This window comes from Aspergillus multicolor (genome assembly GCF_047715735.1).
Source record: "Aspergillus multicolor strain CBS 133.54 unplaced genomic scaffold BDW74scaffold_13, whole genome shotgun sequence".
Classification (NCBI taxonomy): Eukaryota; Fungi; Ascomycota; class Eurotiomycetes; order Eurotiales; family Aspergillaceae; genus Aspergillus; species Aspergillus multicolor.
Genome location: NW_027395964.1, coordinates 300,232 through 327,028, shown reverse-complemented (window position 1 = coordinate 327,028; position 26,797 = coordinate 300,232). Strand labels below are relative to the sequence as shown.

Sequence of the window (26,797 nt, the reverse complement as noted above, 5' to 3'; positions counted from 1 at the left end):
ATTCTCCCCTTGGCCCCGCACTATGGCCTGGCTTGTCCCCTGATAGCTCCACTATGGCCGGAGGTAGGTGCCTGTCAAAATAGAACCTACCCTGTTTTACTAACACTAGTTTCTCAGTTCGGTGTTTGAATGGACAAGGCTGGAAGCCCCATTGTTTCCTCTGCTTAGCCAGCTACAACGGGCGATCCACGCCTATCGTCAGACCACTTCAGATTATTCCCTCGGGCTCGATTGTTTTTTAGATTTAGGTTTCCCCGTGGCTGAACTGTCCGGGGACCTGAATACCATTTGCACTACTACTACTGTCCCCGCTCGGAGCTATGCACAGCAGGTTGCATGACTGACATACCTGATAACCCACTTTTACACTCGTACATTGACTGATAGATTGCTCATCGTTCACTATGGTTTCTGGTGCCACGGCAGTTACTGGTACACAGGCTATCGATCCAAGGCCCACGGTCAGAAGGAAGTTTGCTAAGCCGCCTGTGAAGTTAGCCTGCCTGGCATGGTAAGATACCTATGGCTTCTATAGCCGTCCTAGTGGGCCTTTCTTGCTTTCGCCTGCGGGGGTGAAAGCTTGTTCTATGTCCAGTCCCTTCCAGCTGGCCTGGTCACGCGTATTAACTAACTGATTACAGTCGTGCTTCGAGGACTCGCTGTGATGGACAGGATCCCTGTGCCAATGTATGTTGATGTCTCAAGGTTACTTGAGGTATGACCGGCTGACAAGTTCGCGTCCAGTGCCAAAACAAGAAAAGAAAATGTTCCTATACGCCCAGCAAGCGGGGAGGGTAAGTGGCCTAGAACCGGTGTCTTTGACCCTCTCTGAGTCGATGCGCTGACGAACAATATCTTGCAGACCAAGGAAGAAGAAGAAGGTTTCTCCGTCCTTGGAAGTCACCATCCAGGAAGATGACGCGGAGAACCCGACCATCATCCCGCTGTCTCCTGGCTTAGAGGATGGTATGTTTAGCAGATCCCGCCTTCACTGTCTATAGGTCATCGTAACTAAGACATGGCAGCGGCGTTTTTCGGCCAGATTGATGTACTCTCCAACCCGGGTGCTGGGCTTCGAAGTCTAGACTTCACATCGGATTTTCAGTCTTTGTTCGCTGGTCTATTTGCTCCAAATGATAGCGGCAATACTACTGATAGTCAGATTGAACCGACGCCATCATTAACGTCATCAAGCGTATCTTCGTCGTCCGTGGTCAGGACATATGGCAGCGAACACGACATGTGTGTTGTACCTCTCCAAGCGGCAACGTTGTGCTAACCATGAACTCAGATTAAATGCGTACTATGACTTCATCCACAACTATTTTCCAATCCTGCCACCAAGAGTAGCGCCAGCTTCTGCCGACATTCCCTTGGATGGAATCGGATCTTACTCCGAGTCTCCCTCTGAGGAGCCGATCATCGTCTACCAACCACGTTCTCCGCTTAGTCTGGCGATATCAGCTATCTTAGCATTAATACCACATCCAAATGACCCCGAACCGTCGTCTCCTGCCTCGGTCATACGGCGCCGAATGTTTGCACATACCTTTGCACAAATGGCTAATAATAGCATTGAAACCGACTGCGAGCTCCATGCCTTTCCGACGAATCCCTTCGAGGCCCCGTCTCGAGACCGCCCACGCATCAATCGACCCTTTTTCCACCCCCAAACCCCAGTCGAGCTTGAGAGTATCATGGCGTTACTTTTGCTCACTGTGTACGAATACACACAGCGCGGAAATCTATTGAAAATGAGGTATCGTGCTGGGCAAGCATTGGCAATAGCTTTAGACATGTCACTACATACTCTTGGGGAACAACATGATGAAATGGCAGAGGCGCGAAGGAGGGCTTGGTGGATGACGGTAATGCTATCGTCGATCTCGAATAGAGTGCGGTTACTGACTTTTGAGGCTTGACTAGTATTACTGCGTCCTTCAGGGTTCGATTGTCAGCACAACTGTAAGTCCTGCGCATCATTACGTCTTCGCTCTGATTCAACCTTTCTAATGTCTGGATCATTAGCCCCTCTCTATCGATGCAAATGATCCTCAGTTTGTCACGCCCTACCCCAGGTTTGATGCTGATGCCAATGTACGTTTGCCCCTACCATTACCCATAAGGTATGCCTAACCTGATCGCATCCGCAGGGCTGGGCTATCCTTATTCAATCCCAACAAGTACTAGTGGCAGCTACACAATTCGTCATTGACGTCAAGAAGTGGGTGCCTACGAGGACAAATATGCCTTACATTGCAGAAAGCATGCAACGACTTGACTCATGGGCTAGCGCGTTATTAGCACAGACGAGCTTACCCGCATCAGCTGCTTCGTCTGTCAGTGGTGGCGTTCCGGAGCAAACCACAGCGCAGAGTATCCGCGCGATTGCACGGATAAAGACATCGAGGTTCGTAGCTGGGATGCCCCTAGTAACATAGAGACAGATACTGACAGCTGTCACCAGCGCCCAAATCAAGATCCACCGATTTCGAGCTTTCTCAGACATCCCGATTTTCCTCAAGAGGCATTGCGACCTAACCAAAGCGAATGCCTCGGACGATCCGCTCCCCGAGAACACCGCCAAAAGCCCAGATCATCCGGACGAGATCTCGAGTGTTGGATGCTCTTGTACAAGTTCAGACAATTTTCAGCAATCCTCGTCAAGCGAGACATCATCTTCGGCATCGCCTGAGCTTCAGACTTTACCACACTACCCCTTCGTGAGCGAGTTTCCTTTTACCAGCCAGCACTCAGCAAGGGTCTGCTTGAAAGCAGCCTTGACAATCTCACACATGTTCGAAATACTACCTACACCGCAACCACTCAGTGAACTCAATAACCAGCCCCGAGTCCTGCAATCATTACCACGTAATCGATACCCTCGGACAATGCCGTCATTTGCTTGCTGCATGATGCAGGGCAGCTACGCGCTACTTATGATCTTCTACCAGGCGAGTCTGACAAAGAACGCTCAGGCGGAATCCGGCGCCAACAGTCAAGACCATGACAGTTTGGTGGAGGAACTTCGACAAGGACTAGAGCGGATTATCATTGCCGCGTCAAATTACGCAGTTTCTTATGAGGCGTTAAATGGGATGAGAGGTTAGTGGGCTCTTTGGTTAGTGATTTTTTAGCGAGGCCCTGACTAACAACAAGCGCAGATGACATTGAGGGTGCATATCAAACGGCGTTCTTGCAAGGGTGAACAAAGGTGTGGCCGCTTGGAGTTTCTTTCTGCATGTTGGGTATAGGAAGCGGTCATCCCGTTCCTATATTGCAGTCTATGGGTGAGGCTGTGGCGTTGGACTTTAGCCGTCATCTATCATTAAGTTTTCTGATGATATATACCCGTTTATTTGCTTTGCGTTGATTTGCATCTTCATTTTGAGCGCACACTGCATAATTAGCGTTAGGTAATCGCTCTCCTTGCTTGTTCCGGACGGCTACCGTTTGACACTGGGCCTACATTCGCCAGGTTATAACCAACTCCACCCCGCTGCACAAACCATGCAATGCAATTTCCGTCATCCTCTATTGGTTTATGCCACCAGCGCCAAAAAAAAAAAAAGATACTAACATAGGTTTGCCTAGAATATGGTATTCTCTCTCAAAGTTTAGAGCGTATGCCTTCCAACCGGAATTTAACATCCTTGAGAACCTTACTCGTCGGCTTCCAGTCGTCAAACTGCTTCAAGAGCTCCATCGTCTCATTATACAGCTCATTCCTTACGTATTCCTCCTCTAGGAGCCCGCGCATAGCAAACGGGAGGATATACGGATTTGAGACAGGCGGCGGGTACTCCCGTTTAATGTGAAGAGACGCCCCGGAGACGGGGGACGTTTCGAGGGCAAATTCGATAGCGAGTCTGCGGATGCGATTAGAATGATTCACGCTATCAGAAAGGGACAGGAACATAACGTACCGGTAGACAGCCTCGTCATCGTAGAGCCGCGAGTGACCTTCACCTGTGTAGAGGCTGCCTGCTAGAGGGGAGCTTAGTTCTCGGATCAGGCCATGATCTGAGATGCCGAGGTTGCGGAGTTTGAGGGCGAAGCCGACTAGGTGGGAGACACTAGAGAATTGCGTTAGTAGGATTTCATGCTGATGCTGGTTCTGACGGGTTGAGATATACAAGCTTGGGGCGTAGACTCGGCCGTCGACGAAGGCTGCGCGGTAGATGTATGGATGCGACACTGGAGAGAACAATGATGACTGTTTAGGTTAGCTCTTGCTTTCCTACATTTCAGTGGGAAGAAGGGACCACCTCTAGAGAGACGAGTTGATCGTCAATACTTCCAATATAAGATATCCGTACTCCAAAATCTAAACATGTTCGTAATGCTGACTCATAGTCTTTCGAGACCTGACTGAAGGGCAAGGCGAATTCAAACAGCTCCCCGGCAGACCCGCTGATCCATCGAGACCTATAGTCAGCGAATGGCCCGAGGTTCACACCAGCCATTGCGCAGACGCCAACTCGGATCGCGTTGATGCAGCCAAACGAGATCAGCTTGGCGACTAGCATAAGCCCTACCGGAACACCCTGACTGTGGCACGCAATCAGGATAAAGTCCGCGCTTCGGATTTCTTCCATCCAGTTGAGAAGCAACTTCCAGAGCAGATCTACTCGGTCCGCAATTCGTCCCTCGCCTTCGAGCGCTATTTTTCCAATCTCGCAAGTGTAGCCCTGGCCTTCCGTATATTTACGTATAGCGTCGGCAGCCATTGTCGAAAATCTGACTGATGTGCCGGTGGGCTGACCGAGAACGCTTCGTATTAACGGAGCAGGAAAGTAACCATGAATTCCTATTGCGAGTGCCTTCTTGATGCGCGGGGGATAAGCAACTTTGTAAACATGCTTATTACTGGTTTCTTTGTTATAGTGCAGGAATCGGCCCAGCGATTGAAGCAGCGTTGGTCTGTCCTGCAACGCAAATGTATCCTTGAAAGCAGGAAGGACTTGATTAGGTATGATTCTCTGTAGTTGCTTAGAGGCTTCAGGAGCGGCTGGGGCTGGAGCTTCTGGGACGTTTGCTGGCTTCGACATGGCAGTGTCAGGGACCGATGGGCCGCTTGGAGGAGATTTAATCTTCCCTTTTTTGGTAACCTCTGTCTTTTGTCCGCCTTTCAAATCAGATACACCATTGGTCGGCTCTTGAGACGAATCCTGGGTTATTGTAGCCTCAGCTGCCTGGGTATCTGATCTTCCTTGCGCGGAGTCCCCGAAGAAGAAAGACCAGGCAGATGGCTTAATACCGGTAGTCGTACTTTTCGGGGTGTCGGTGCCGCCTTGTGCTTTTGTGACTTCTGGAGTTTCTTCCGGACCGGATGGAGGAACAGGAGCAGGAGGCTCCTGCTCTTCTGCAGTGTTGGTAGCTTCATCCTTGGGCTCTTCAGGCCCTTTAGGCCCTTTGGACGAAGATGACCCGTACCACATCTGAAGCCAGGAGCGCTTCTGCGAAGTTGACGTGATCTCCTCAACCTCAGGATGCTTATCTTGTTGTTTTGGGCCTGGATCTGGAGGCGCTGGGTCGTCGTCCTGTTTCAATGGTTGGCCAGGTGTAGAGGTTTCAGGTTCTGGGGGGTGTTCCGGCGGTTGGTCCGTCGTTGGCTCCGTTGGGTTATTTGACGTGGCCTTATCGTATGTGAATGGTGCGTATACCCATGAGAGCCATCCACTGGGTTGGGTTATCACCGCATTGGGATCCCTCAAGTCCGCAGGTGCTCCACGATCTGACTGCTTTTGAGGGGCCTCGGAGATATCTGTTTCTATTGGGCTTGTATCCTTCGACAACTCTTTATCAGTATTGTCGGCAGTCTTCCCTTGCAATGGTATATCTGGGGAAGTAGGGTCCGGCTGAAGCTCCTCTGCGGGGGTCAATGTGGAACCGTCAGAAGCAATATTGATGCGGGTCGTCGTAGCGTTGGCGGGCAATGACCTCGTTGATCCGCCCGCTTTTTTCGTAAGCTGGAGGGAGGGATGCCGTTGTTGCTTCGGGGAACCGAGCTGGAGTGTCGATACAGACGCGGCGTCGGACGGGGTGTGTTTAGCCATCGAGATGCTCTCACGGGCAACCTCGGTAACCGGGGCCGCTTTGGAGGGCCAGACGTTGGGATACCACTTCCGAACGCATTAGCTACTGCACCAATACACTTGTACTCCAATATGGTCATCTTCACAATGGATAGCGCTGTACAGACTTACTAGGCTTTTTCGAGAGGAGGCTTTGCTGTTCGGAGAAGATATATCAGGCGATTGAGGGCTAGGCTTCACTCTTTTGCGAGGACCCGGGAACGCCATGGAGACTGTGACATGGACATCACAAAAGACCGCTACAAAATGTAATGCAAGTTCTAGAGGCAGAAATGTGTAAGGCAACAGTCGATAACAGAAACAAAGGACTAGGATTAGATGGGTATTATTAGCAAGGTCATTGTTATCTCAGCACTCATTCCCAACCAACAGCTGATATCACACACGTCACATGCTATCAGTGGGACAGTCACTGCTCACCGCCTTCTCTGCCCTGCCACATCCGCAGGGGCGCTTGTGGCTGACTCTCACGTGATAGTGGGTCGTTCTAGGCCGATAGAGAAAAAAAAGTTGTTTGATAACCTCCGGTTCTGAAGAACAGCCTCATCGTCAGGACAATTCTATCGCCCCGGATTGCTGCCGAGTCTTGCTCGACACCCGGAAGTTCATAATGGCGATCCAGAAAAAAGTATGCCAGCACATTCAATGAATATTCCCGGTAAAATACTTCTGTACTGACCTTTCATAGCACGGTAAAGGTCGTTTGGATAAGTGGTATCGCCTGGCGAAAGAAAAGGGATACAGAGCGAGAGCGGCGTTCAAATTGGTTCAGCTGAACAAGAAGTATGGCTTCTTGGAGAAGAGCAAGGTTTTGCTGGATCTTTGCGCTGCGCCAGGTGTGAGTACAGCGAAACATGGGCTCTCGCCGCAAGTTATACTAACAAGTGAATAAGTCATGGTGTCAAGTTGCCGCAGAGTGCATGCCCGCCCAGAGTCTGATTGTCGGTGTCGATTTGGCTCCGATCAAGCCCATTCCCCGAGTCATCACCTTCCAACAAGATATTACGACCGAGAAATGTCGCGCCACGATCCGATCACATCTCAAGCACTGGAAAGCGGATACTGTCTTGCACGATGGTGCTCCAAACGTTGGTACTGCGTGGGTTCAGGATGCTTTCTCCCAAGCGGAGCTAGTACTTGAGTCTTTGAAGCTCGCTACGGAGTTCTTGGTTGAGGGTGGTACATTCGTCACAAAGGTCTTCCGATCCAAAGATTACAACCCTCTGCTCTGGGTCTTCAAGCAGCTGTTCTCATCAGTCGAGGCGACCAAGCCCCCGTCTTCCCGAAATGTATCCGCCGAAATCTTCGTTGTCTGCCGTGGCTTCAAGGCACCCAAGCGCATGGACCCCAAGTTTCTTGACCCCAAGCATGTCTTTGCGGAACTTGCAGATCCTACCCCCAACAACGAGGCCAAGGTCTTCAACCCCGAGAAGAAGAAGCGTAAGAGAGAAGGTTACGAGGAGGGCGATTGGACACAGTTCAAAGAGGTTCCGGTCACAGAGTTCATCAACACCACAGATCCGATTGCGATTCTCGGTTCGTGCAATAAGCTCAGTTTTACACAACAACCAGGAGGAGACCTTGCATTGGCCACTCTGGATCGACTACCAGAGACTACTCAAGAGATCCGGAACTGCTGTGAGGACTTGAAGGTGCTGGGTAAGAAAGAATTCAGGAACCTGCTTAGGTGGCGTCTCAAGGTTCGTGAGAAGTTCGGACTGGTTGTGAAGAAGGGACAGGCGAAGAACGATGAAGCCGAAGAGGTTGCCGAGATTGCTCCCATGGACGATGAGCTCGCTATCCAAGAAGAACTCCTCCGCCTCAAAGAAAAGGAAAGCGCCAGGAGCAAGAAGGAAAGGCGCAAGGATAATGAGAAGAAGCGCAAAGAGATTGTTCGAATGCAGATGCACATGACCACACCCATGGATATCGGAATGGAGCAAGTAGGCCCTGGTGGAGAAGATGCTACTTTCTCTCTCAAGCGCGCCGAGAGGGCTGGCGCGGCGGTTGCTATGGCATCAGGAAAAGAGCTGGCGGTTATTGAGAGCGAAAGCGGAGAATCTGAGTCAGAATCCGAATACGACGACAGCGACGATGAAGAGGACCGCTTGGAGAGGGAGCTTGACTCGCTATACGAGCAATATCAAGACCGCAAAGAAGATAAGGATTCAAAATTGCGAGCAAAGAAGGCGCGTAAGGACTATGAAGCCGAAGAATGGGAAGGGTTTTCTGGGTCAGACAAAGGAGAAAGCGATAACGAGGAGGATGAAGAAGAGTCCAAGGCTCCTGCTGCTTCTACAAATGGGGCGCTCTCCAACAACGCTGCCTTGTTCTTTGACCAGGACATCTTCCAAGGTCTAGACGACGTTGAGGATGAGGAGGAAGATGATGAAGAAGCGGAAGATACAGGAAGCGAGATTGCCGAGGAAGAGGAGGACGAGGAGGACGAGCAGCCCCAAACCAAGGTGGTCACTGAGGAGAAGAAGATCAAGGCCAAGGACACGAAAAATCCTAAGCCTTCTGAAGATTCTTCAGACGATGAGTACGAGGAAACGGATGAACCGCGTAAAAAGAATGGCCAAGTTGGTAAGTGACACCAGAATCCTTCTTCAAGAACACATTATTGACTACATTCCAGACATTGATATCATTACGGCAGAGGCCATGGCGCTGGCTCAACAAATGGCTACTGGTGAAAAGAAGTCGCAAGATGTGTTTGATGATGGATTCAACCGATATGCGTTCCGCGACGTCGATGGTCTTCCCGAGTGGTTTCTCGATGACGAAGGCCAGCACAGTAAACCGAACAGGCCCATCACCAAGGCAGCCGCAGCCGCAATCCAGGAGAAGTGGCGGGCTATCAACGCACGACCTATCAAGAAGGTCATGGAGGCCAAGGGCCGCAAGAAGTTCAAGGCAGCACAGCGAATTGAGAAACTCCGCAAGAAGTCCGCGCTATTGGCAGACGATGAAACAATGAGCGAGAGAGACAAGGCGCAGGCGATTGCCAGAATGATGAGCAGAGCGACCAAGAAGAAGCCCAAGCAGAACGTGAAGCTGGTCGTTGCCAAGGGAGGCAACCGGGGTATCTCTGGCCGACCGAAGGGCGTCAAGGGCAAGTACAAGATTGTGGACGCGAGAATGAAGAAGGACGTACGGGCTCAGAAGCGACTGGCGAAGAAGAAGCAGAAATAAACTGTATAGAGCATGTACATAGATTAGTCTGGAGAGAATCTGATACCCGTGACCGCAGTCTGTATAGGGTTAGAGGTACACTTTCTGTGCCTCGTGGGCCGTGGCAGGTATGGAGCATACTTCGTAGACCCAGTGCCGTGGCAGCGAATCAGGGTGACAGCTGCTCTGACTAAGTGGCGACTACAATCGGATCGCCGCAAGAGCCCGTCTTTACAGCCGTTGACTCGTCTCACGCAGGTTGGTGCTGGATTTTCGTTTGGTCACGCTCTCTTTCACTTGTTCTCTCGTTACCTTTGTGGCTTGTCGTACATATGCGTCTCCGAGTGTATTTATTCTTAGCTTCGTGTCCATACTGACCACTCTCTTTTCGTCCGGTTTTTTCTTTTTTTTTACCTTTCACTCTGAACTATATCCCAGGCCGACTGCCACCCCTCCTCGATGGTGTTTGAGAACCGGCCAAAAGCTCCAGGAGGCTTTACTCTCCAGGTAAAGAAGCCTCAGATTCGCAAAGTCGTCCAAACGCGCCCTGCTGCGCCCTCCCGGTCGCCATCTCAAACCGCAAACAAAGCGGCGCTGCGGACTGTTCCCACCGATTCCCGAAACAAGGCTCAGGAGACCGCCAGGCGGTCAGTTTCGAAAGAAGGAGATCATGGGCCAGCAAAGCGACGGTTAACTCCTTTACGAGACCGAAAACGTCCGACGCCAGAGCAGCGGCTTTCTAGTGATGATGATGACGATGGGAGCGACACTGATACCTCTCTCGAATTACGGAAACGCGCGAGAACAGGCGAAAGCGCAGAACCAGATTATACAAGACGACTGCGGTCAGTGAAGGCATTTTCTGGGGACGAGGCTAGGCAGCTTCGGTTCATACACGCGGCGGAGATCACGTCTGAGCAAAAGCTAGGAAAGTTCAAGCCAGCGTTTGAGAATACGACCCAAACGTCGGAGATACTCTTGCAGTATCCCAGTGCGACGCCGAAAGAAAGGTATGGGGTGAAACTTTGACAACGGCAAACAATTGGCTAATATCCTTCGGTTATAGATACGAAGTTGTGGTTCCACGCGACAATGACGAATTTAAGCCCCTCGACGATATAGTGCAAGTCATCGACACGGTATCGCAAGCATATATACTCGAAGACGAACTGGACGAGTTTAACAACGAGACGACGGGGATCAAGCGAAGTTTACGGCGGGCGCTGGCACGAGGGTCCGAGGCTGATTTTCGCGAGGCTGTTACGAAGTACAACACGGTGATTAAACGACTTCGACAAAGTGGTAGTATCGCAAAGAAACTGGACGCCACTTATCGGCTTAGTCTTTCTCACGTGGAGCGAATCTTAACGCAAATATACTCCCGGACGGTCTCCCCGGAAGTGGAATCTCTTCGGCAATATGAGAACGGAACGGACAATGTTTACGGAGAACTTCTCCCTCGATTTATAAGCACGATTTTCAAAGAAACCGGGCTGAAGTCAAATCAAGTCTTCGTCGATCTCGGATCCGGTGTTGGAAACGTGGTCCTACAGGCAGCGTTGGAAGTAGGATGCGAAAGCTGGGGCTGTGAAATGATGGAAAACGCTTGCCGGCTCGCACGACTTCAACAGACGGAATTCAGGGCTCGGTGTCGGTTATGGGGGATTGCACCAGGAAAGACGCATTTGGTGGAAGGCGATTTCTTGACGGAGAAAAACATCGTGGACGTACTGAAAAGGGCGGACGTCGTTTTGATCAACAACCAAGCTTTCACCCCGCAACTCAACAACGAACTCATTAATCACTTCCTGGATATGAAAGAGGGATGCCAGATCGTCTCTCTCAAGTCTTTTGTGCCTGTTGGTCATAAGATCCAGTCACGTAATCTCAACTCACCTATCAACCTTTTGACTGTGAAGCAGAGACACTATTGGTCCAATAGTGTCAGTTGGACGGATGTTGGGGGCACTTATTTCATCGCGAAGAAAGACAGTTCTCGACTTAAGGCGTTTGCGGATAGTTTGTCCTGATCAGATCTCTCATCATGGCGCTTCGAAACGCTATGCTACGGACCGTTTTCTCTGGGTGTACGGACTTTTGGGCGGGGAGACATACCTTTTTGATTACATACACAAGATACCATTACAAGAGGAAGCAAAACATAGAGACCGGCCTTCTTTTCCGATCATGACGTAGCTTGCATTCCACTTTAACAAGCTCGACATCCCTTTATATAAACATAAGCTGGAGTATAGACAGTAGTTGGATAAGAGCAGCTCAATCTATGCCGGGAGGTGAGACCTATCCAGTAAGACTTTTCCAAACAATCAAAGGGTAAGAGCAGCGACAAGAAGTACGTGACGTCCAGAGTTTAGAAAAGGCAGAATGTCATCAGAATTTGTATGCATCGTTCATGGCATCTGCTTCCTTGCCCATTCTCGCCATCCAACGATCAACCAGCTCCTGATTCTCCTTCTGTAGCCGATTTGACCGCTCCTCGGCCATGTTGAGCTGGAGCTCAAAGGTTGCGATCTCGTCTTGGAAACCCTGGAGAAATCATTGAGCAAATGCACCATAACACCACGAGTAGAAGTAGGCAATATACCTCCAATAGCTTCGCCTTCTCTCTCAGCTCCTCGTCTCTATCCTTCAGTCTAAGCTGCAGATGCGTGACTTCACCCTCCATAGAGTTGATCCGCCTACCGTCCTGGTTGTTTCTTTTCCGCAGCCTGTCCAACTCTGTGGTTGCACGGGCAAGCCGCTCTTGAAGCTCGGTGCGAGACCGTTGCGCTTCAGCTAAGTCTGCTCGCGTTGCGGCGAGGATGTCCTGTGGGGAAGGTCCTGATGCAGGTGATGGTTGCTGTCGGGGATCGGCGATTGGGGTCGAAGGTGTTGATCGCTGAGCAGCACTCGGAATATTGGTTGGTGCTATCACTGAAGCTGTTCTATCGGCCAACTGAGTATCTGCAGGTAGGGGCAGACGTCAGTCGATGATGATACTATGTGATTTGTCTGCGCAGTCACTCGTACATGCATTGTAGAGTGCGACATTGGCCTTCTCACGGCGATCTCGAGTCGCCAAAGCGGCTGCGTACTCCTCCCTCCAGTGGGCCATTCGGGCCTTGGTCGAGGATCATGAGATGTGGAGTATTTTCATCAGAGCATTGCGCAGCTCGCAAAGGCAGGAACTCAAGGATCTGTTAGGTGTCAGCCGCGACAGCGCATATTGTTAGCTCTCTGTAGCCCGGCGATAAAATAGCAAGCCCCTCCACCAAGATGGGCCCAGCCAAAGCAGCTCTCACCGCCTCGGTCATGCCTTCGATAATGGCTGCGGAGACCCAACAACTACTCCTCACTCCTCATCTCTCTGCATTAACCTGCTTCGGACTCTTTTGCAGCTTGTCGACTTTGGTCACTGCCCGTTTCAGCAAGCTATAAACGTTCTTCTTTGTTGTGCTATACCAGGCCTCTTCAACCTCCGCTTTCGCTTTTATCGACAGCCGAGCCACAACCATGTCGTCACGGAAGAAGGTCATGCTGAAGGTACCTTATTCTGCAGTCACCTCGTCCGTTGTCCTTCGGCTAATGGAATAACTATCCAGGTGATTATTCTCGGAGACAGCGGTGTCGGTAAAACGAGTTTGATGAACCAATATGTCAGTCCCCGTATTTTCCAGCCAAATCTTGTTTTCTCGCGCTAATACGGCATTCTACTTCAGGTCAACAAGAAGTTCAGCGGAAGCTACAAGGCAACAATCGGCGCCGATTTTCTTACAAAAGAGGTTCTGGTCGATGATCGACTAGTGACGATGCAGGCATGTACCCTACGGAACCGCCCGCCGAACCGCGGATTAACCAAGCTACATAGATCTGGGATACCGCTGGGCAAGAACGTTTCCAGTCATTAGGAGTCGCCTTCTATCGTGGGGCCGATTGCTGCGTCCTTGTCTACGATGTGAACAACTCGAAAAGTTTTGAGGCGCTTGACAGCTGGCGCGACGAGTTCCTGATCCAAGCGAGCCCGCGCGACCCTGAGAGCTTCCCATTCGTACGTATTTGGCCAGCGCTGTGTATCGTGTATACTTCAGCTGAACATACTATGCCAGGTTGTCATCGGAAACAAGATTGATATGGAGGAGAGCAAGCGAATGATCTCTTCTAAACGAGCCATGACGTTCTGCCAGTCGAAGGGGAATATTCCGTACTTCGAGACTAGCGCAAAAGAAGCTGTCAACGTTGAACAGGCTTTTGAAGGTAATACTTGGTTTGATGGATTGCCTTGATTGCGAAGATAGCTGACATCAGCTCTAGTCATCGCTCGAAGTGCGCTCGCCCAAGAAGAAGCGGAAGAATACGGTGGCGACTACACTGACCCTATCAACATTCATGATACCACCGAGCGTGATGGATGCGCCTGCTGATACCCGACATCGCACTACAATCCAATTATTCTTGCTTAACGGCCAAGACCCACTCCTCTTTTGCTACGTTCTAAAAACCATCTGCTTGATGCTTGGAGGAATGCGATTTAATCATGAGCGTCTATCCTGTATATTCGAATGGGCGTTTTTCGTGTAACAATTCGGCATCTTTTCCATCGTGCTGGTTCGCAACAAGATATCTTTTCTGATTTGGCTGTGCTTTGCTCATGATGTTCTGTTTTATATGAGGGTATAGTTACGGTTTTCTGGGAGTCTGGAATATTATCATTACCATTGACAGTGTCAGAATGGAATAGAGCATCAATGTCTCCGTAGCATGCGCATCATTTGCAGGGATCTCGTGCCCCCGCGGCAACTTGGTGAATCGCCCACACCTTTTAATGCTTAAATCCACTCTGGACCCTAGATCGATAAACGCCACTGCATTCGAGCAGTTGCGCTTGATTTGATATCAGATTTGTTATCGGAGCTCTCAGATACCTGAAAATGTGGTGATCATGCGCTCCAGATCTCCCCAAGACAGGTCACCTCCATGATTGCGACTGATAACGCAATCTCACGCGCACCCCAACCTCCAAACTCTTTTGCAACCACAAGACCACGCAAATTTCTGGATGGGGATGGAGACCACGTCAATGAGGCATTCCGGTCTAGCCGGCACTGCTAGGAAAACACTAGGTATCTGTTTGCTCCTGGTCGTTGTGATATTGTGGACCGCGTCCAACTTCCTCGCTAGTGTAGGTTGTTCTCCGAGACTCTTGAGAAACAGAGAACCTAACTCCTCTCATACAGACCATTTTCGCCGATGATACTTACTCCAAACCGTTCTTCGTCACGTATCTCAACACCTCTATCTTCGTCCTTCCACTGTTCACCATCGTGTCCAGCAGACTTTGGGGCCTCTTCCGTGCGGGGAAATTGTACCAAGTTCAGTCGTTCGAGAATCTGCTCCAACAATTCGACTCGCAGTACTCAGACACCGAGTCCGAGCGCATACTCGGTCGCGAAAACGACGCCTTCCCTGGTGCTGAACATGGACAAGGACACGATGGTTCCGGAGCCTGGAACACGCCCAGAGCCAGCGCAACGAAAGTCCATGGCAACGAAAAACTAGGTCTAAAAGAGACCGCAAAACTGAGCTTCCATTTCTGTCTGCTATGGTTTACAGCGAACTACTTCTCTATGGCCTGCCTACAGTACACCACCGTCGGGAGCACGACAATCCTCACATCAACCAGCGGCGTCTGGACCCTAATCTTCGGCGCGATGCTGCGCGTCGAGAAATTCACGCTCCGCAAACTCCTCGGCGTCGTCGCGTCTCTCATCGGCATAATCCTCATTTCCCGTGTCGACCTCTCCGCGACGGATCCCAACCCGGGCAGCCAGGACAGTGGCGGCAGCCGGTTCCCCTCTAAAACCCCTGGCGAGATCGCGCTGGGTGACGCAATGGCCGCTTTCAGCGCAGTCATGTACGGCGTCTACACGATTGTATTGAAGCGCCAAGTGGGCGATGAGTCCCGCGTAAACATGCAGCTCTTCTTCGGGCTCGTCGGCGTCTTCAACATGTTCCTGCTCTGGCCTGGTTTCGTGATCTTGCATCTCACGGGGGTGGAGCGTTTCGCGTTACCGGATACCAGCCGGGTCTGGACGATTATCCTTGTCAATGCGCTCTCATCTCTCCTCTCCGATATCTGCTGGGCGTATGCGATGCTGCTCACGTCGCCGCTTGTTGTGACGGTCGGACTGAGCCTGACGATTCCGCTTTCGCTTGTCGGGCAGATTTTCCTCCAGGGGGAGTATGCGACGCCGCTGTACTGGGTGGGCGCGACGGTGGTCTTTATTTCGTTCTTGGTGGTTAATCATGAGAGTCAGGTTCAGGAGGATGTGCGGGGCGGGTATGATGTTGTTCCAGGGGATGAGAGAGAGGATTAGGAGCCTGTATCTCACGGTAGAGATAGAAGGGTATTAGCATCTATTTTTCTTGTTGATGAAGCAATGGGTTATGAATTTGGGGAGCCACGGCGTTCAGGATCGCGTTATAAACGGTAATGCCTTAAACCAGGAGGGTTGGCTTTTGCTACTTCTTTCTCGAACTTGACCTGCATACATTAAACTACGTTATTGTTACAACGAAAGCATAAATCGTAAAGCGTCTTCCTAGACAAGAATGGGTAAATTAGTAACAGATAGAAATACAATCTGAAACCACAGATAGAGCCAACTCATGCATCTTCCGATCCTAAGGGACCAATATATGATGCAAAGTCCACCAATGCAAGAAGCAGTAGCAGCAGCCAAGGAAGATGTGAAGTAAGAAAACTCGGGCGAGCACCCGCCCTTGACGCCAAGCTAATAAAATGAGTATGTAGATGTAGCAAAGAACGTAAGCGTAGGCTGGCAAGAAGGCTAGCTTGGTATTACACACGCCCTGGTCGCGTGGGAATCATTATCGGGTGGTTACCTGTAACTAAATAAGAAGTAGTAAGAGAGAAGCCAAAAGCCAGCAGTCAATAAGATCCAGAGCCATGGGGTATGTTATATATCCAAATGAGAAGCAAAGAAAGAAAAGTCAATGAGCGGGACAGTGGCGAAGGACCTATCAAGAAGTCAAGAGAAAAATGAGACAAGATAAGAGATATAAGGGAATGTGAGGAACAGAAGAAGAGAATCAGTGTGGGTTTGAGCAAGGGTAGGCGCGTGGGAGTTTATGATTAATTGGTTGCTGGCGCAAGTTTCTTCCGCGCGACGACGATGCTTTTTAGAGCACCAAGCCACTTAGTGAGGGATTCTTCGTCGGGGGTAGAAAGCCGGTATATCTTCTCTTCTGCAATGATTTGAAGGCAGAAGTTCTTCGACCGCGACATGGGGTCAACCTCTGTGGCATCGAATATTTGCGCCATTGGGATGATTTTGACGGCAGAGTATTCCTTCGTAGGAGTCAGTACGTAGACATAGAAGGAAAAGGGGAATAATATACCTGCTCGTCTTTATAGAAGGCAAGACTCTTCGCTCGTAGTACGACCCACAGCCGTTTCCAGTGTCGCACGCCTCCTTTTATCTTTAGACATTGGAGATACTGGCTGCAAATAACCCGTTCCGGGTCGCGCAAAATCCCAAGCTCATGGATTCTACCGGCGTCGCGCGCAAGAGGGGACTGCTGCATTGCCGGCGCGGAAGAGGACAGCTCATTGACCGAAGGCTTAGACATTGACTGTTCATTGTTATCTCCAGGTCCATCGGACCATTCAGAGTATGAAGTAATATCATTTGCGGCAAAGTCAAGCGGGGCGACAAGTCTCTTTGGGCGATGACTAGTAGGAATCTCACGACCAAACTCGGGAGAGCTGGCTCTTTCCCGAATCTCAACATCAGAATGGTCGGTGGTGTCATATATGCGCTGTTTGTTCGCAGCCGTAAATTCCTGTTTTCCCTGCTTCTTGGACAAAGCAAGAAGAGCCTCCTCGTCTTCATTTATACGGCTTTCAGCACGTATCCGCGCAATCCAGTCCTCCATATCCTTGTCTGACAACGCTTGAAAACGGTAGCTCTTCGAAGATGTAAATATGGCAAACACATACTGCCGGGACGAACGGTGCGACTTGATGGGCGCGACGGCTGTAACCTCGAAAAGTGATATCGACGCTCGCAGTCGAGTCGCTTCCTCATCCTTGTAGACGGATAGCAAATTCGGCCGGAGAACAAGATAAGCGGGCTTCCAGAAGGCTCTGAATACCTAACACAGCCCCGCCAGTTAGCATAGTCCGGTTCCCAAGCGCTAGATTCATTAGCCTGGGAGACTCACATGTTTTGGCTTTACTCGACGGTTCACTTTCTGAGACTTCAGAACGCGGTCGAATTCAAAGCTCCCATTTTCGTTGACCGGCGAAAAGGTATCGAGGTTCATGAGGCTGCTGCGATGGGCGGCGGAGTTTGTAATAGGCGTGAGGAAGGGTTGCTGAACAGTGCCGTCAGGGAGGTGGATCGCGGGGGTGTTCGGCCCCTCGAAGACCAACGGGCCAGGTGCCGGGCGCATTTGACGCATCATATCACCAGGATTTGATTTGTATAGAATTATTGATTATACGGAAAGAGGTGATCAATAGTTGAACAACGGGGGAACAATGAGCTGGCGCTACGCCGCTAATAGAACCCTGAGCGCGCGATGCACAGGCGCACATCTGGGCCAACAGAATGATGATGGAAACAGGCCCCCATAAATAGTATACGGAGGCCTAAGGGCAGCCAAAAAGGCAGGCAGAAGTCAATCGGAATGCTTCTGGCTGACGGGAACGAGGCAGTCTGGGGATTCGTTAAGAGGAGGCTGTGTCGAAAGGGGAGAGGGCGCTGCGTTGAAAGTCCAGAAGTCCAGAATGGCTGTGGAGTCGGCGCCTTCTTTTGCAGGCGTCGATCGTTTTAACTTTGTTTCAACTCGGAACATGAACCACCAATTCAAGGCTACGTAAAGAGGCATTTTCAGTGAGCCTACACTTCTACTACTCATGTAGCCATATAAAATATGCTCTGAAGTACCCTCTAGGCACCTCAATATTGCTTCGGGGCAGAGACATATAGATCCAAGGCAGGTCTTTTTTATTTCGAGCTATACCTCATTCATCCTAGTCTGGACTAGCTCCCGCAGCTAAGCCAGGGACGGCGCATCCTTCCATCATAGGGTGCTCAGGACTCAGGTAAACATCATACCTCGTGAGGACAACAACGCACACCAAACGTCCAAATGTCCTTAGAAAAATGACTCAATCCACTCCTCCATCTGAAATGACAAGCAAGGTGCTTAGACTGCCATATCAGCCTGTTCGTCAATCCTCCAATGGTTACGGTCGTCTCCTGCGTCTTTCCGGCTGGATTGAACAGGCGACGGTTAGTGTGACGATGGCACTTGGAGGAATGAGAATCTTTTGAGTTTGCCTCAATTATCTGCGGCTTAAGGGCTACTATTCAATGCTTGTTTCATGCGCTTCTCATGGTCAAGGTCCGGTGAAATAAGATTCACCAAACCGAGGCAGGCGTACTCAGTGTTCAGGTACGTTGGAGGACCGCCATACTCCGTGTGGTTCATGTTCCTGATCTTGACTCTCAGGCAGACTGTTGGAGCTGAGCTACCTCTGCATACGAAATGTGGAGCAGTTAGAGAGATAGGTTTCTGCGAAAACCGTGGCCTGGCATTCTTGAAATATGTGATCTCTGACTAGGACCGAGGCCGAACTACAAAACCCTAGCGAGATGACTTGCACTTGATCTAGTAGGAAGAAGCCGCACTAAAGTAAGACCGATGGGCGAATATCTACCTCTCTGGCCACGATCCATGTCATTCATAGAGAGATGCCCGGCAACCATGCACATTGCTAGACCATCTCAAGCTGTCAAGCCCTAATTGTTAACAACCCTGCCCAGTGCACAGATATGCACCTTCTCTGATTTATGGGAGAACGGCACGCAACCTAAAAGAACTTTTCTATGTTCTGCGCCCATGATCCAGACACCTGGCCTCTGCTCTCGAAGAATGCATTATGGAACAAGGTTCAAGATTTATAACAGTGCACTTAGAGTTATTGAAAATTTATAATTTGCGCATAAAATGGCCACGTCTTCACATATATCACGTGTAGGGCCCTGCGGTCTCAGGGTTCTCGGCCGTGGCCCGTACGGAGTATTGACCCCAATGTGGGCTTTACAAACCGTTACCATTAAAAAGTGTTACCGTACTTTTCAGTCCCTGGTCTGGCCAGATCCCGATCCCAAAAATGGTACGTAGTACTCGCCTACAGAGAACGTAGTCCGTACTCCAGAAAACTGTACCGCTAAGTGGTATAAAGCAGTGGCGGGTGAGAAGTGCCGCAGAGAATTAACGTCATCTTGGGAGCTTCATCAAGGGGCTCTTTACACGGCATGGCGTGAGCACCTCCTACTTAGACAACACATAGATCAACCCCAGACAGGAAGACGATGTCACGATTCACGATATCTGGCCGCAATCGGCTTCTTCGAATCGATAATCCATTTACCAATCAGATCTCAGGCAAAACGATTAGCACTGCCGCCAAACCACAGTTTGAGGCGGAGTGGCTTCAAAGTTGACCATAGACACTTCTGGCGGTTATCGCGATGCTTCGAACCCTGAACAAGAACGTGTTTTATGCAGCTCAAGTGAAGACTTGCCTGGAGATAGGATATCAGGCTGTGAGTCGACTCATAAGTCTTGGAAGTGAACAACATCGCCCGGCTCAGTCGGCTGCATCCGCTAGTAATCCTCGACTGACAGACAGGCGGGTCAGGGGGCCTGAATGCAGGGTTTCCTAGCTTGAGTCTTGAAGTTGAGGACAACGTGTTAGTTGCTGTCGCTCCAGGGTCCTGAAATCGAGGATCTATCAACGTTCAACAACTGAGAGTCAAGGGAAGTCGATATTGATAATCCCAACAATTCACTATGATTATACGACGACAAATCAAGAGAAAAAAAAAAAAAATAGACAAGAAAGCGTAGATCCCTGGTTGGCGGTTGTAGTAGCGGAAGAGCAAGATACGGTAAATACCTTACAGAATTTCAGCGCCGATTGCCTGCGCCCGCCTCCTTACGCTTGGCGACTGACCTTCCACCATCCCCGTCCGTCCCCAAAATCATCAGCCTCTTCGGTCTTCGACCTGGACTCACCTTTCTCATCACGATTGATGATTTGGCCGCCACCACGAGTCCTCGACCTTAGTGTTCAGGATCGTTGCCGCCAGCGTTGTTCTCAACGCACGCTGTCCCAGGTTCCTCTTTACTCGGTCAACTGAAGTAAAAGTGCAGAGAAAGGAGGCTTGCCTCCGGCCGCTCGTTCATCTCGCTTTCGCATAGAACTTCACAACCTCCTCCGTTCGCCTCTTTAATAATCGCCTCGCTCGTGTTTTTGTCAGTATCCTCCGCCCAACACGTTGCCGACTCGATCCGCTTCGAAACTGTTTGCTCGCGTGCGGCCGATCTGATTTGAGTCGGAACTTTCTAGGATCTAGTGGTTTGATTCAGAAGCATTTACAATCCCGGGCTAGTGCCCTACACTGTTGATTGAAGCTCGCTATCTCTCTCGTCGACGCAGCGTGGGCACTCCAGCACCCATGGGCGTCGTTCAACGAGTTCGAAAATGGTTGCCCTCAACGCCGACTCTTCCTCTGGATGACTCGTCCTATGAAAAAGGCCACAAATCCTCGAGGTTTGCATTTTTCAGGCGGAGGATACGGTTGAAGGGCAACTCTTCGATTTCAATACCCCTGGGGTTTGTTTTATTATTTCCATGCATTGTAATAGTTCTCATTCTGCTACTTTTCATCCGACATCCCTCATCCCCAGGGGGAATTCTAATCCCCGCAGGCACTCCGCCGTCCATAAGGTTTGTCGCAAACCTCTTTAAGCCCGCATTGGTTGTCCAGGATATGACTAACAATGCCGTTCCGCAGGAAAATAAGTGAGAAGTACGACAAGGTCTTCGCGACGGGCTGTCAGCCCATAAACACCGACACCCCTCGGGCGAACGCGGCCTTCGTTGTGCTCGCGAGAAACAAGGAAATCGATGGCGTTATCCAGTCGATGAAATCGATTGAACGACACTTCAACCGCTGGTACCGCTACCCTTATGTCTTCCTCAATGACGCCGACTTCGATGACAACTTCATGGATACCGTGAAAAATTATACAAATGCTCCCGTAGAATTCGGGAAAATCGATGAGACAATGTGGGGTTACCCTAGCTGGGTTGATCACGAAGTCGCCAAAGAAGGTATCCGGAAACAAGGTGATGCGGCGATTATGTACGGTGGCATGGAAAGTTACCATCACATGTGTCGGTTCTATTCTGGGTAAGTCAACCCTGTCGCTTTGGACTGCTGTGACATGCTAATCTCGCTCAGATTCTTCTACAAGCACCCTCTCCTGATGAAGTACGAGTGGTACTGGCGGTTGGAGCCCGAGATCAAGTACTTCTGCGACATCACTTAGTAAGAGCTCCTCAATCGCTGCCTTATACTCAAACTTACATATCAATAGTGATCCTTTCCTCAAAATGGCCGAGGCCAACAAGACCTACGGATTCACTATCGCTGTCAAGGAGCTTCGCGAAACCGTCCCGAATATTTTCCGCTATGCTTCCGCTTACAAGAGGAAGAACAATATTAAGTCCCAAGGACTGTGGGAGATGTTCTTGGAGCCTCGCGAGGAACCGAATCCCGAAGAACAGCAACCAGAGAGCCTCCCTGAGGAAATCCTTATCACCGAGCCCGGCGAGAAGAACGAAATTGATCCTGAAACCATGGAGGGAGAGAGCTATAACATGTGCCATTTCTGGAGTAACTTCGAAATCGCGCGTTTGGACTTCTTCCGGAGCAAAGAATATGAGGATTTCTTCGAGATGATGGACAGGAGTGGTGGTTTTTGGATGGAAAGAGTAGGTGTCTTGGCTCTCGTTCTCTCTGGCGCAGTCACTAACAGTGCTGATGCAGTGGGGTGATGCACCCATCCATTCGCTCGCTGCCGGTGTGCTTCTGTCGCCCAGTGACATTCACTATTTCCGCGACTTCGGTTACCGACACACCACTATTCAACATTGCCCTGCAAATGCACCTGCCCGACAACTACCGCGCATTCCTTATCTCGAAACGACCACCGAGGATGAGAAGGAACGCATTGAAGAGGATGATTACTGGGCTAACCCGGACCCTGTCAAGGAAAACGGTGTAGGCTGCAGATGCAGGTGTGATACAGATATTGTGGATGTCGAGGGCAAGCAAGGCAGTTGTCTCGCAGAATGGGTTGATGTTGCTGGAGGGTGGGCATCTCCATAGACATGGCTCGCCTATAATATTCGTTGTATAATCTTCACGTCCTTGTTTCCGTACCTATTTGATTGGCTATGAGCATGTTGTCTTTGGAGTTATTCTTTTTGCTTGAGCCTACATGTAAGTTGGCTGTGGGGGCGGCGTTTTTACGGATCTGACGACTTCTTCTCCGGAAGATGGCGTGGCCATTATCATCAATATCGACAACTCATCTAGCATGCTTTGTTTCCTTTGGAGACTTTGCTCATCTTCATCTATAAACTTGCCAACTAATCCTGGTTCTCAGCACGAACATGATAGCTGCCGGGGTGGATAGCTAAGGGTTCACTGCGAAGGCTGGCCAACCGCATATTCCGTTTGTTCTAAGCCATATGACCATGGTCTTCAAATCCAGACGCCGTCCGGAGCGCTTGCTTTTGGGAATATGCAGCGGCAGTTATACGAACTGGAAAGGATAGTTCACACGGTTAGATAGATGCAGTGGACTGTTTGCTCAGAATAGACTGCGTAGTGCTTGTCTATGGCATCGGAACGACCTCGATATAGGGCCCTCAATCAAGGTAATACCTAGGTGGGCAGTGATTACTTCGAGTTCTACCTATATCCCCCTTTGAGTGGCTTCTCTGTACATACATTGTTGTAAGATTTATAATGACAAAGATCGAAAGCTTCTACTTGTTATTTTGTTGCCACCAAAAACCAGGTAGAAAGCAATCGTGACGAACATACACTTTCATGATTCGCATTCCTAACTTTCCGCGCAGAGTCATTGCTGGAGCCTTCACTGAGCCTGTCACTCTAAGTTCCGACCACTGGATGTCAACCACAGGGCAGCGTCATGTGCCCCGCGCAGCAACTGACTGCTTATCTTGCGCCGCCTTCCTCTTGCATACCTCTCTCTATCTTTCTATCACTATTTCCTTCTTTCTTTTCAATAACCATCGTCCCCGACGCCAAAGATAGCATATTCGACTAGTTAACTGAGCTGAAGAACATTGACACTTACGGACTAGGCGAGTCTTTCTTTCTTTCTGAGTTATTGGCCCGAAGCACCTGACTGCTTCGGTTCCGCCCGGGTTCCCCCTCCCCCTCTTCCAACAGCCGCCTAGCTTGTCATCGGCCATCTGCCTATCAGGCTGGGTTTGACCGGAACAGATCGCATTTGAAGTCTTTGCCATACAACCACCTTTCTCTCTCGATTCCGATTCTATTCTTCCTAGTTACACTCTTGAGCCAAGTTGGCAACCGTTGTGTACTACCCCGAAGCTCTCCGCTACGCTCTACCCCATTTGACCCGCTTCTGATCTCCGTTCCATGGCATCCACTTTCTGGCAATAGTATGGCTGACTCTCCAGAGCCTCCATCCAGGCGTCCACATACTGCCTCAAGTATCTCACATCTACAATATCCAACCCTACCTCCCTGGAGTGGTTCAGTCGAGGAGTGGTTATCTCGCTCGAGACCTATCAGTATGACGTCAAGCTTCGCAGCGGAACATCCGCAACAGTCGTTAAGCGAGAGCTGGGCTACGCTGAGTGCGTCGGATGTACACTCCGAGGATGGAGCCCCCTCAGAACAGACAGATGCTGGGTCTCTGATTGATCCAAGCGGTCCAGATGATGTGGCAAGCCTCGACGGACGCTACAGTAGTAGCGACGACATAGATGGGAACTCTGAGGACAGCCCTGATAACGAAGATTACGACTCCGATGCTAAAAGTGACACTGCCGAGTCACAGGGCCTGCGTCTTATGTTTCCTCAAATAGGATGCTCTATTGAGGACAGTAACCTCACCACCCAAACTGCGTTTCACCAATCCACCGAATCTATCGAGTTCGTGGAGCCGGACAAATGGCCTGAGGCTGAAAGGGTACAGCTAAAGCATACTATTCGGTTGATCGAGGGCCCTGAGATTGCTGAACTCGGAGATAACTTTTCCACAAACCTGCATGACTCGACGCTAATGGCTACCGTCCAACAAACGATAACGAAGAAAACAATCAACACTGATAGACCATTTCGTGTGCTATATGTTGGTAGCCCCGAGTTCCGCGGCATCATCCTTGACAAGCTTGGTGATGTTCTAGTATCGAGTACGTCTGGCGACTATGAGAGCAGCTCGGCAGAATCTTCAAGGTACCATGTGGTTCCTACTTCGTTCGGCGCGGGCGCTGTTCCTAATTTGGCGGAGCTTCTTCCAATTCATTACCAGCTAATTGTGGACGAGTGCCTTGAAGCTTCTTCTGAGTCTCACATTGACAGGCCTAGGACAATTAACTTGAAGTTCAAGAACCGACCCGAATGCATGTCACACTGGACTGGAACCGAATATGGTATATCATCATCCACGGAATGGGCACTGCCTGACATGGCCATGGTCTTTCTGTCCTCGCTTGACGACGTGGCCGCTATGGAAACACAGAGGTTGGCGCGTATGTTTATGGAAAGACATGGGGTGCCTGCAATGGTGATCTCTGAGAAACCGCTTTGGAAAATGCCTAGGGAATTGATTCCTGTCAATCACCATAGTCTTCACATGTGCTTGGAATCCCGTCATTCATCCACCGGAAAAACCACCATCCTGAAGCGCTATCCCATCGACTTGAACACCTTCGAGAGCATTGCACCGGGTCAACTTAACAAGAATTTGGCCTCATTGACGAGCATATACCCCAGGAAGCATTTGAACTCTACCGCAGATGCTCCCGGCCTTGTGCAGAAAGCATCGCAGTTTGACTTCAAAGATTTCACACGGAAGATGTTGCCTTTGCCCTACTTGAGCAATGATACCGAGTTGGCATTTGTGCTCCGTCTCGTCATTCTAACTATTTTATCCACTGCCACCCTGGCCTTAGGACATTTAGCAGTGAAGGCCTTTGCAGTCTTGGTCTCAAGTTTCTTCACCCGGTCAGTAACCTCCAATCAGACTTCCCCCGTTCCTAGCGTTTATACTACCAGTGTTCATCCGACGGAGGAGTTGAAGCCGTCTTCTTTACCGGTGCTTTCTCCAATTACCCGCGACGTTCAAGTCTCAGGAGATCAGGCCAATGGGCTATCTCAACTTCAACAATTGATGGGCGGAGTTCACATCGATTCGGTAAGGTCATCCGAGGATTATGAAATTCAGGTGGTTGGTGATTGCCACTTCGTCATAAAACCACCAAGTAGGCCATCGAGTACCAGAAAAACGCCCAAGTTCAATGTCCATGTCAACCGACGGGATCAGCCACTTCAATATGAGCTTTCTAAACTGTTTGAAGGAGTATATTCGCTCAAGCTCGATCGAGGCGAGGCGTACGGTCTGGTGAACGTTACCATAATCACCGAATCCAGACCACCCGTCACTCAAGTTGTGACAATAGATTTGGGAACGCCATGGCTAAAAAATGCAAACTGGAAACGTGCCGCACATGCAATTACATCTGAGCTTGTTCGAGACGTTGGAACAGCACAAACAGGCTTATCAGAAGTGTATGGTCGAATCTCCACTGAACTTCAAGTTCTTGCTGGGGACGTGGTGAAGCGAACACATCTTCTGCGAGAAAAGGCGAACATTCTCCGGCGAGACTCTCTCTCGGTAGGCATCAACACGGATGCCGTGCTATCGACGTCTAAACAACTTTCTGAAGTCTTCCAGCGGACTGCTGTGCAGCCCTTCTTATCCGCCACCCAAGTGCTACAATGCCACACAAAAAAAGCGAACATCGAGGCCAGACAGATGGTGAGCAGCACTTGGGTCAAAATCTGCACTGGCGCGCAACATCTGACCCCTGGGGCGATGCGCGAACACTATCACAATGCGCGGAAGTCGAAAACCTTGGACAAGGCTCATAAGAGGGCAAGACGCCTGATGAAAGGGACTTCATAGGGATTGTAGATGTTTGGATAGAGCTATGAGTGAGGCAGGCACTTTGCTCTCCACACCTATATCTCTTTTACCAATACGTTAGTTAGCATGCGTTATTCTTCGACTCACTTCTCTATTTTCCATGTAAGGTTGGGCTTGAGCTTGGCGTCACAGCGGCGGCACAGGCAAAGAAGAAATCAGGCATTTTCCGAGAAACATGAAGTCTTTATGTAACAATGAATAAAGAAGAGATTCTTCTTAAGCGTTCAGAACATGTGTAATCTTTGAAGAAGGAGAGAGATTCTTTGCTGTTGTTGTGAATGAACTTTCTGGCCTCAGGCCACGAACCAGCCCACTTGCGGCCAAAAACAACCGCCGCCCATAATTTTCCCCTCCTTCTCTCCCTCCCT

At 50.1% G+C, this 26,797-nt stretch overlaps 10 protein-coding genes across 10 annotated transcripts; 7 read left to right on the top strand and 3 right to left on the bottom strand.

Annotated features, from left to right (window-relative positions):
* The first annotated feature begins 215 nt into the window (after positions 1–215).
* On the top strand, positions 216–3,409 carry BDW74DRAFT_22751 (uncharacterized protein). Its single transcript, XM_073732261.1, has 11 exons — positions 216–511; positions 642–687; positions 745–794; positions 863–966; positions 1,026–1,242; positions 1,292–1,868; positions 1,927–1,965; positions 2,029–2,097; positions 2,154–2,410; positions 2,468–3,105; positions 3,165–3,409. The coding sequence occupies exons 1-11, from the start codon at positions 405–407 to the stop codon at positions 3,206–3,208; spliced, it is 2,148 nt and encodes a 715-aa protein (XP_073583589.1). The 5' UTR covers positions 216–404; the 3' UTR covers positions 3,209–3,409.
* A 57-nt stretch (positions 3,410–3,466) lies between these two features.
* BDW74DRAFT_22815 (uncharacterized protein) lies at positions 3,467–6,443 on the bottom strand. The gene is made up of 4 exons (XM_073732262.1): positions 6,210–6,443; positions 4,269–6,125; positions 3,927–4,216; positions 3,467–3,869 (listed from the first exon to the last, which is right to left on the bottom strand). The coding sequence occupies exons 1-4, from the start codon at positions 6,303–6,305 to the stop codon at positions 3,611–3,613; spliced, it is 2,502 nt and encodes an 833-aa protein (XP_073583588.1). The 5' UTR covers positions 6,306–6,443; the 3' UTR covers positions 3,467–3,610.
* Positions 6,444–6,708: 265 nt separating this feature from the next.
* spb1 (rRNA methyltransferase spb1) lies at positions 6,709–9,293 on the top strand (the record flags this gene model as incomplete). The annotated part of the gene is made up of 4 exons (XM_073726768.1): positions 6,709–6,726; positions 6,787–6,936; positions 6,992–8,684; positions 8,737–9,293. The coding sequence occupies 4 exons, from the start codon at positions 6,709–6,711 to the stop codon at positions 9,291–9,293; spliced, it is 2,418 nt and encodes an 805-aa protein (XP_073583587.1).
* A 438-nt stretch (positions 9,294–9,731) lies between these two features.
* On the top strand, positions 9,732–11,302 carry dot1 (histone methyltransferase DOT1; the record flags this gene model as incomplete). The annotated part of the gene is made up of 2 exons (XM_073729203.1): positions 9,732–10,282; positions 10,339–11,302. 2 exons carry the CDS (start codon positions 9,732–9,734, stop codon positions 11,300–11,302), a joined length of 1,515 nt encoding a protein of 504 aa, XP_073583586.1.
* Positions 11,303–11,440: 138 nt separating this feature from the next.
* On the bottom strand, positions 11,441–12,504 carry BDW74DRAFT_153645 (ATG16 family protein). Its single transcript, XM_073724557.1, has 3 exons — positions 12,303–12,504; positions 11,878–12,236; positions 11,441–11,819 (listed from the first exon to the last, which is right to left on the bottom strand). The coding sequence occupies exons 1-3, from the start codon at positions 12,385–12,387 to the stop codon at positions 11,664–11,666; spliced, it is 600 nt and encodes a 199-aa protein (XP_073583585.1). The 5' UTR covers positions 12,388–12,504; the 3' UTR covers positions 11,441–11,663.
* Positions 12,505–12,534: 30 nt separating this feature from the next.
* Positions 12,535–14,037, top strand: rab7 (Rab family GTPase YPT7). Its single transcript, XM_073724556.1, has 6 exons — positions 12,535–12,815; positions 12,875–12,928; positions 12,992–13,087; positions 13,141–13,320; positions 13,379–13,526; positions 13,584–14,037. The coding sequence occupies exons 1-6, from the start codon at positions 12,786–12,788 to the stop codon at positions 13,691–13,693; spliced, it is 618 nt and encodes a 205-aa protein (XP_073583584.1). The 5' UTR covers positions 12,535–12,785; the 3' UTR covers positions 13,694–14,037.
* Positions 14,038–14,097: 60 nt separating this feature from the next.
* On the top strand, positions 14,098–15,866 carry BDW74DRAFT_153642 (DMT family transporter). Its single transcript, XM_073724555.1, has 2 exons — positions 14,098–14,451; positions 14,507–15,866. Exons 1-2 carry the CDS (start codon positions 14,329–14,331, stop codon positions 15,644–15,646), a joined length of 1,263 nt encoding a protein of 420 aa, XP_073583583.1. The 5' UTR covers positions 14,098–14,328; the 3' UTR covers positions 15,647–15,866.
* BDW74DRAFT_153639 (PH domain-containing protein) lies at positions 15,857–18,027 on the bottom strand. Its single transcript, XM_073724554.1, has 3 exons — positions 17,517–18,027; positions 16,692–17,447; positions 15,857–16,641 (listed from the first exon to the last, which is right to left on the bottom strand). The coding sequence occupies exons 1-3, from the start codon at positions 17,757–17,759 to the stop codon at positions 16,426–16,428; spliced, it is 1,215 nt and encodes a 404-aa protein (XP_073583582.1). The 5' UTR covers positions 17,760–18,027; the 3' UTR covers positions 15,857–16,425.
* A 2,800-nt stretch (positions 18,028–20,827) lies between these two features.
* Positions 20,828–22,546, top strand: BDW74DRAFT_168047 (glycosyltransferase family 15 protein; the record flags this gene model as incomplete). Its single annotated transcript, XM_073726767.1, has 5 exons — positions 20,828–21,099; positions 21,167–21,565; positions 21,617–21,703; positions 21,753–22,149; positions 22,205–22,546. 5 exons carry the CDS (start codon positions 20,828–20,830, stop codon positions 22,544–22,546), a joined length of 1,497 nt encoding a protein of 498 aa, XP_073583581.1.
* A 912-nt stretch (positions 22,547–23,458) lies between these two features.
* Positions 23,459–26,789, top strand: BDW74DRAFT_153630 (uncharacterized protein). Its single transcript, XM_073724553.1, has one exon. It carries the CDS (start codon positions 23,880–23,882, stop codon positions 26,406–26,408), a length of 2,529 nt encoding a protein of 842 aa, XP_073583580.1. The 5' UTR covers positions 23,459–23,879; the 3' UTR covers positions 26,409–26,789.
* Positions 26,790–26,797: the final 8 nt, after the last annotated feature.

Coding starts and splice junctions, on each gene's coding strand:
- BDW74DRAFT_153639 (XM_073724554.1), bottom strand. CDS start 17,759: ATGATGCGTCAAATGCGCCCGGCACCTGGCCCGTTGGTCTTCGAGGGG. Junction 17,448..17,516: donor GTCGAGTAAAGCCAAAACAT/GTGAGTCTCCCA, acceptor GGGCTGTGTTAG/GTATTCAGAGCCTTCTGGAA. Junction 16,642..16,691: donor CCTTCTATAAAGACGAGCAG/GTATATTATTCC, acceptor ACTCCTACGAAG/GAATACTCTGCCGTCAAAAT.
- BDW74DRAFT_153642 (XM_073724555.1), top strand. CDS start 14,329: ATGGGGATGGAGACCACGTCAATGAGGCATTCCGGTCTAGCCGGCACT. Junction 14,452..14,506: donor CGTCCAACTTCCTCGCTAGT/GTAGGTTGTTCT, acceptor CCTCTCATACAG/ACCATTTTCGCCGATGATAC.
- BDW74DRAFT_22815 (XM_073732262.1), bottom strand. CDS start 6,305: ATGGCGTTCCCGGGTCCTCGCAAAAGAGTGAAGCCTAGCCCTCAATCG. Junction 4,217..4,268: donor ATCAACTCGTCTCTCTAGAG/GTGGTCCCTTCT, acceptor TAACCTAAACAG/TCATCATTGTTCTCTCCAGT. Junction 3,870..3,926: donor GATGACGAGGCTGTCTACCG/GTACGTTATGTT, acceptor TCGCATCCGCAG/ACTCGCTATCGAATTTGCCC.
- rab7 (XM_073724556.1), top strand. CDS start 12,786: ATGTCGTCACGGAAGAAGGTCATGCTGAAG. Junction 13,321..13,378: donor ACCCTGAGAGCTTCCCATTC/GTACGTATTTGG, acceptor ATACTATGCCAG/GTTGTCATCGGAAACAAGAT. Junction 13,527..13,583: donor CGTTGAACAGGCTTTTGAAG/GTAATACTTGGT, acceptor CATCAGCTCTAG/TCATCGCTCGAAGTGCGCTC.
- BDW74DRAFT_22751 (XM_073732261.1), top strand. CDS start 405: ATGGTTTCTGGTGCCACGGCAGTTACTGGTACACAGGCTATCGATCCA. Junction 2,098..2,153: donor GGTTTGATGCTGATGCCAAT/GTACGTTTGCCC, acceptor TCGCATCCGCAG/GGCTGGGCTATCCTTATTCA. Junction 2,411..2,467: donor GCACGGATAAAGACATCGAG/GTTCGTAGCTGG, acceptor AGCTGTCACCAG/CGCCCAAATCAAGATCCACC.
- BDW74DRAFT_153630 (XM_073724553.1), top strand. CDS start 23,880: ATGGCTGACTCTCCAGAGCCTCCATCCAGGCGTCCACATACTGCCTCA.
- BDW74DRAFT_153645 (XM_073724557.1), bottom strand. CDS start 12,387: ATGGCCCACTGGAGGGAGGAGTACGCAGCCGCTTTGGCGACTCGAGAT. Junction 12,237..12,302: donor TGTCGCACTCTACAATGCAT/GTACGAGTGACT, acceptor CCCTACCTGCAG/ATACTCAGTTGGCCGATAGA. Junction 11,820..11,877: donor AGAAGGCGAAGCTATTGGAG/GTATATTGCCTA, acceptor TGATTTCTCCAG/GGTTTCCAAGACGAGATCGC.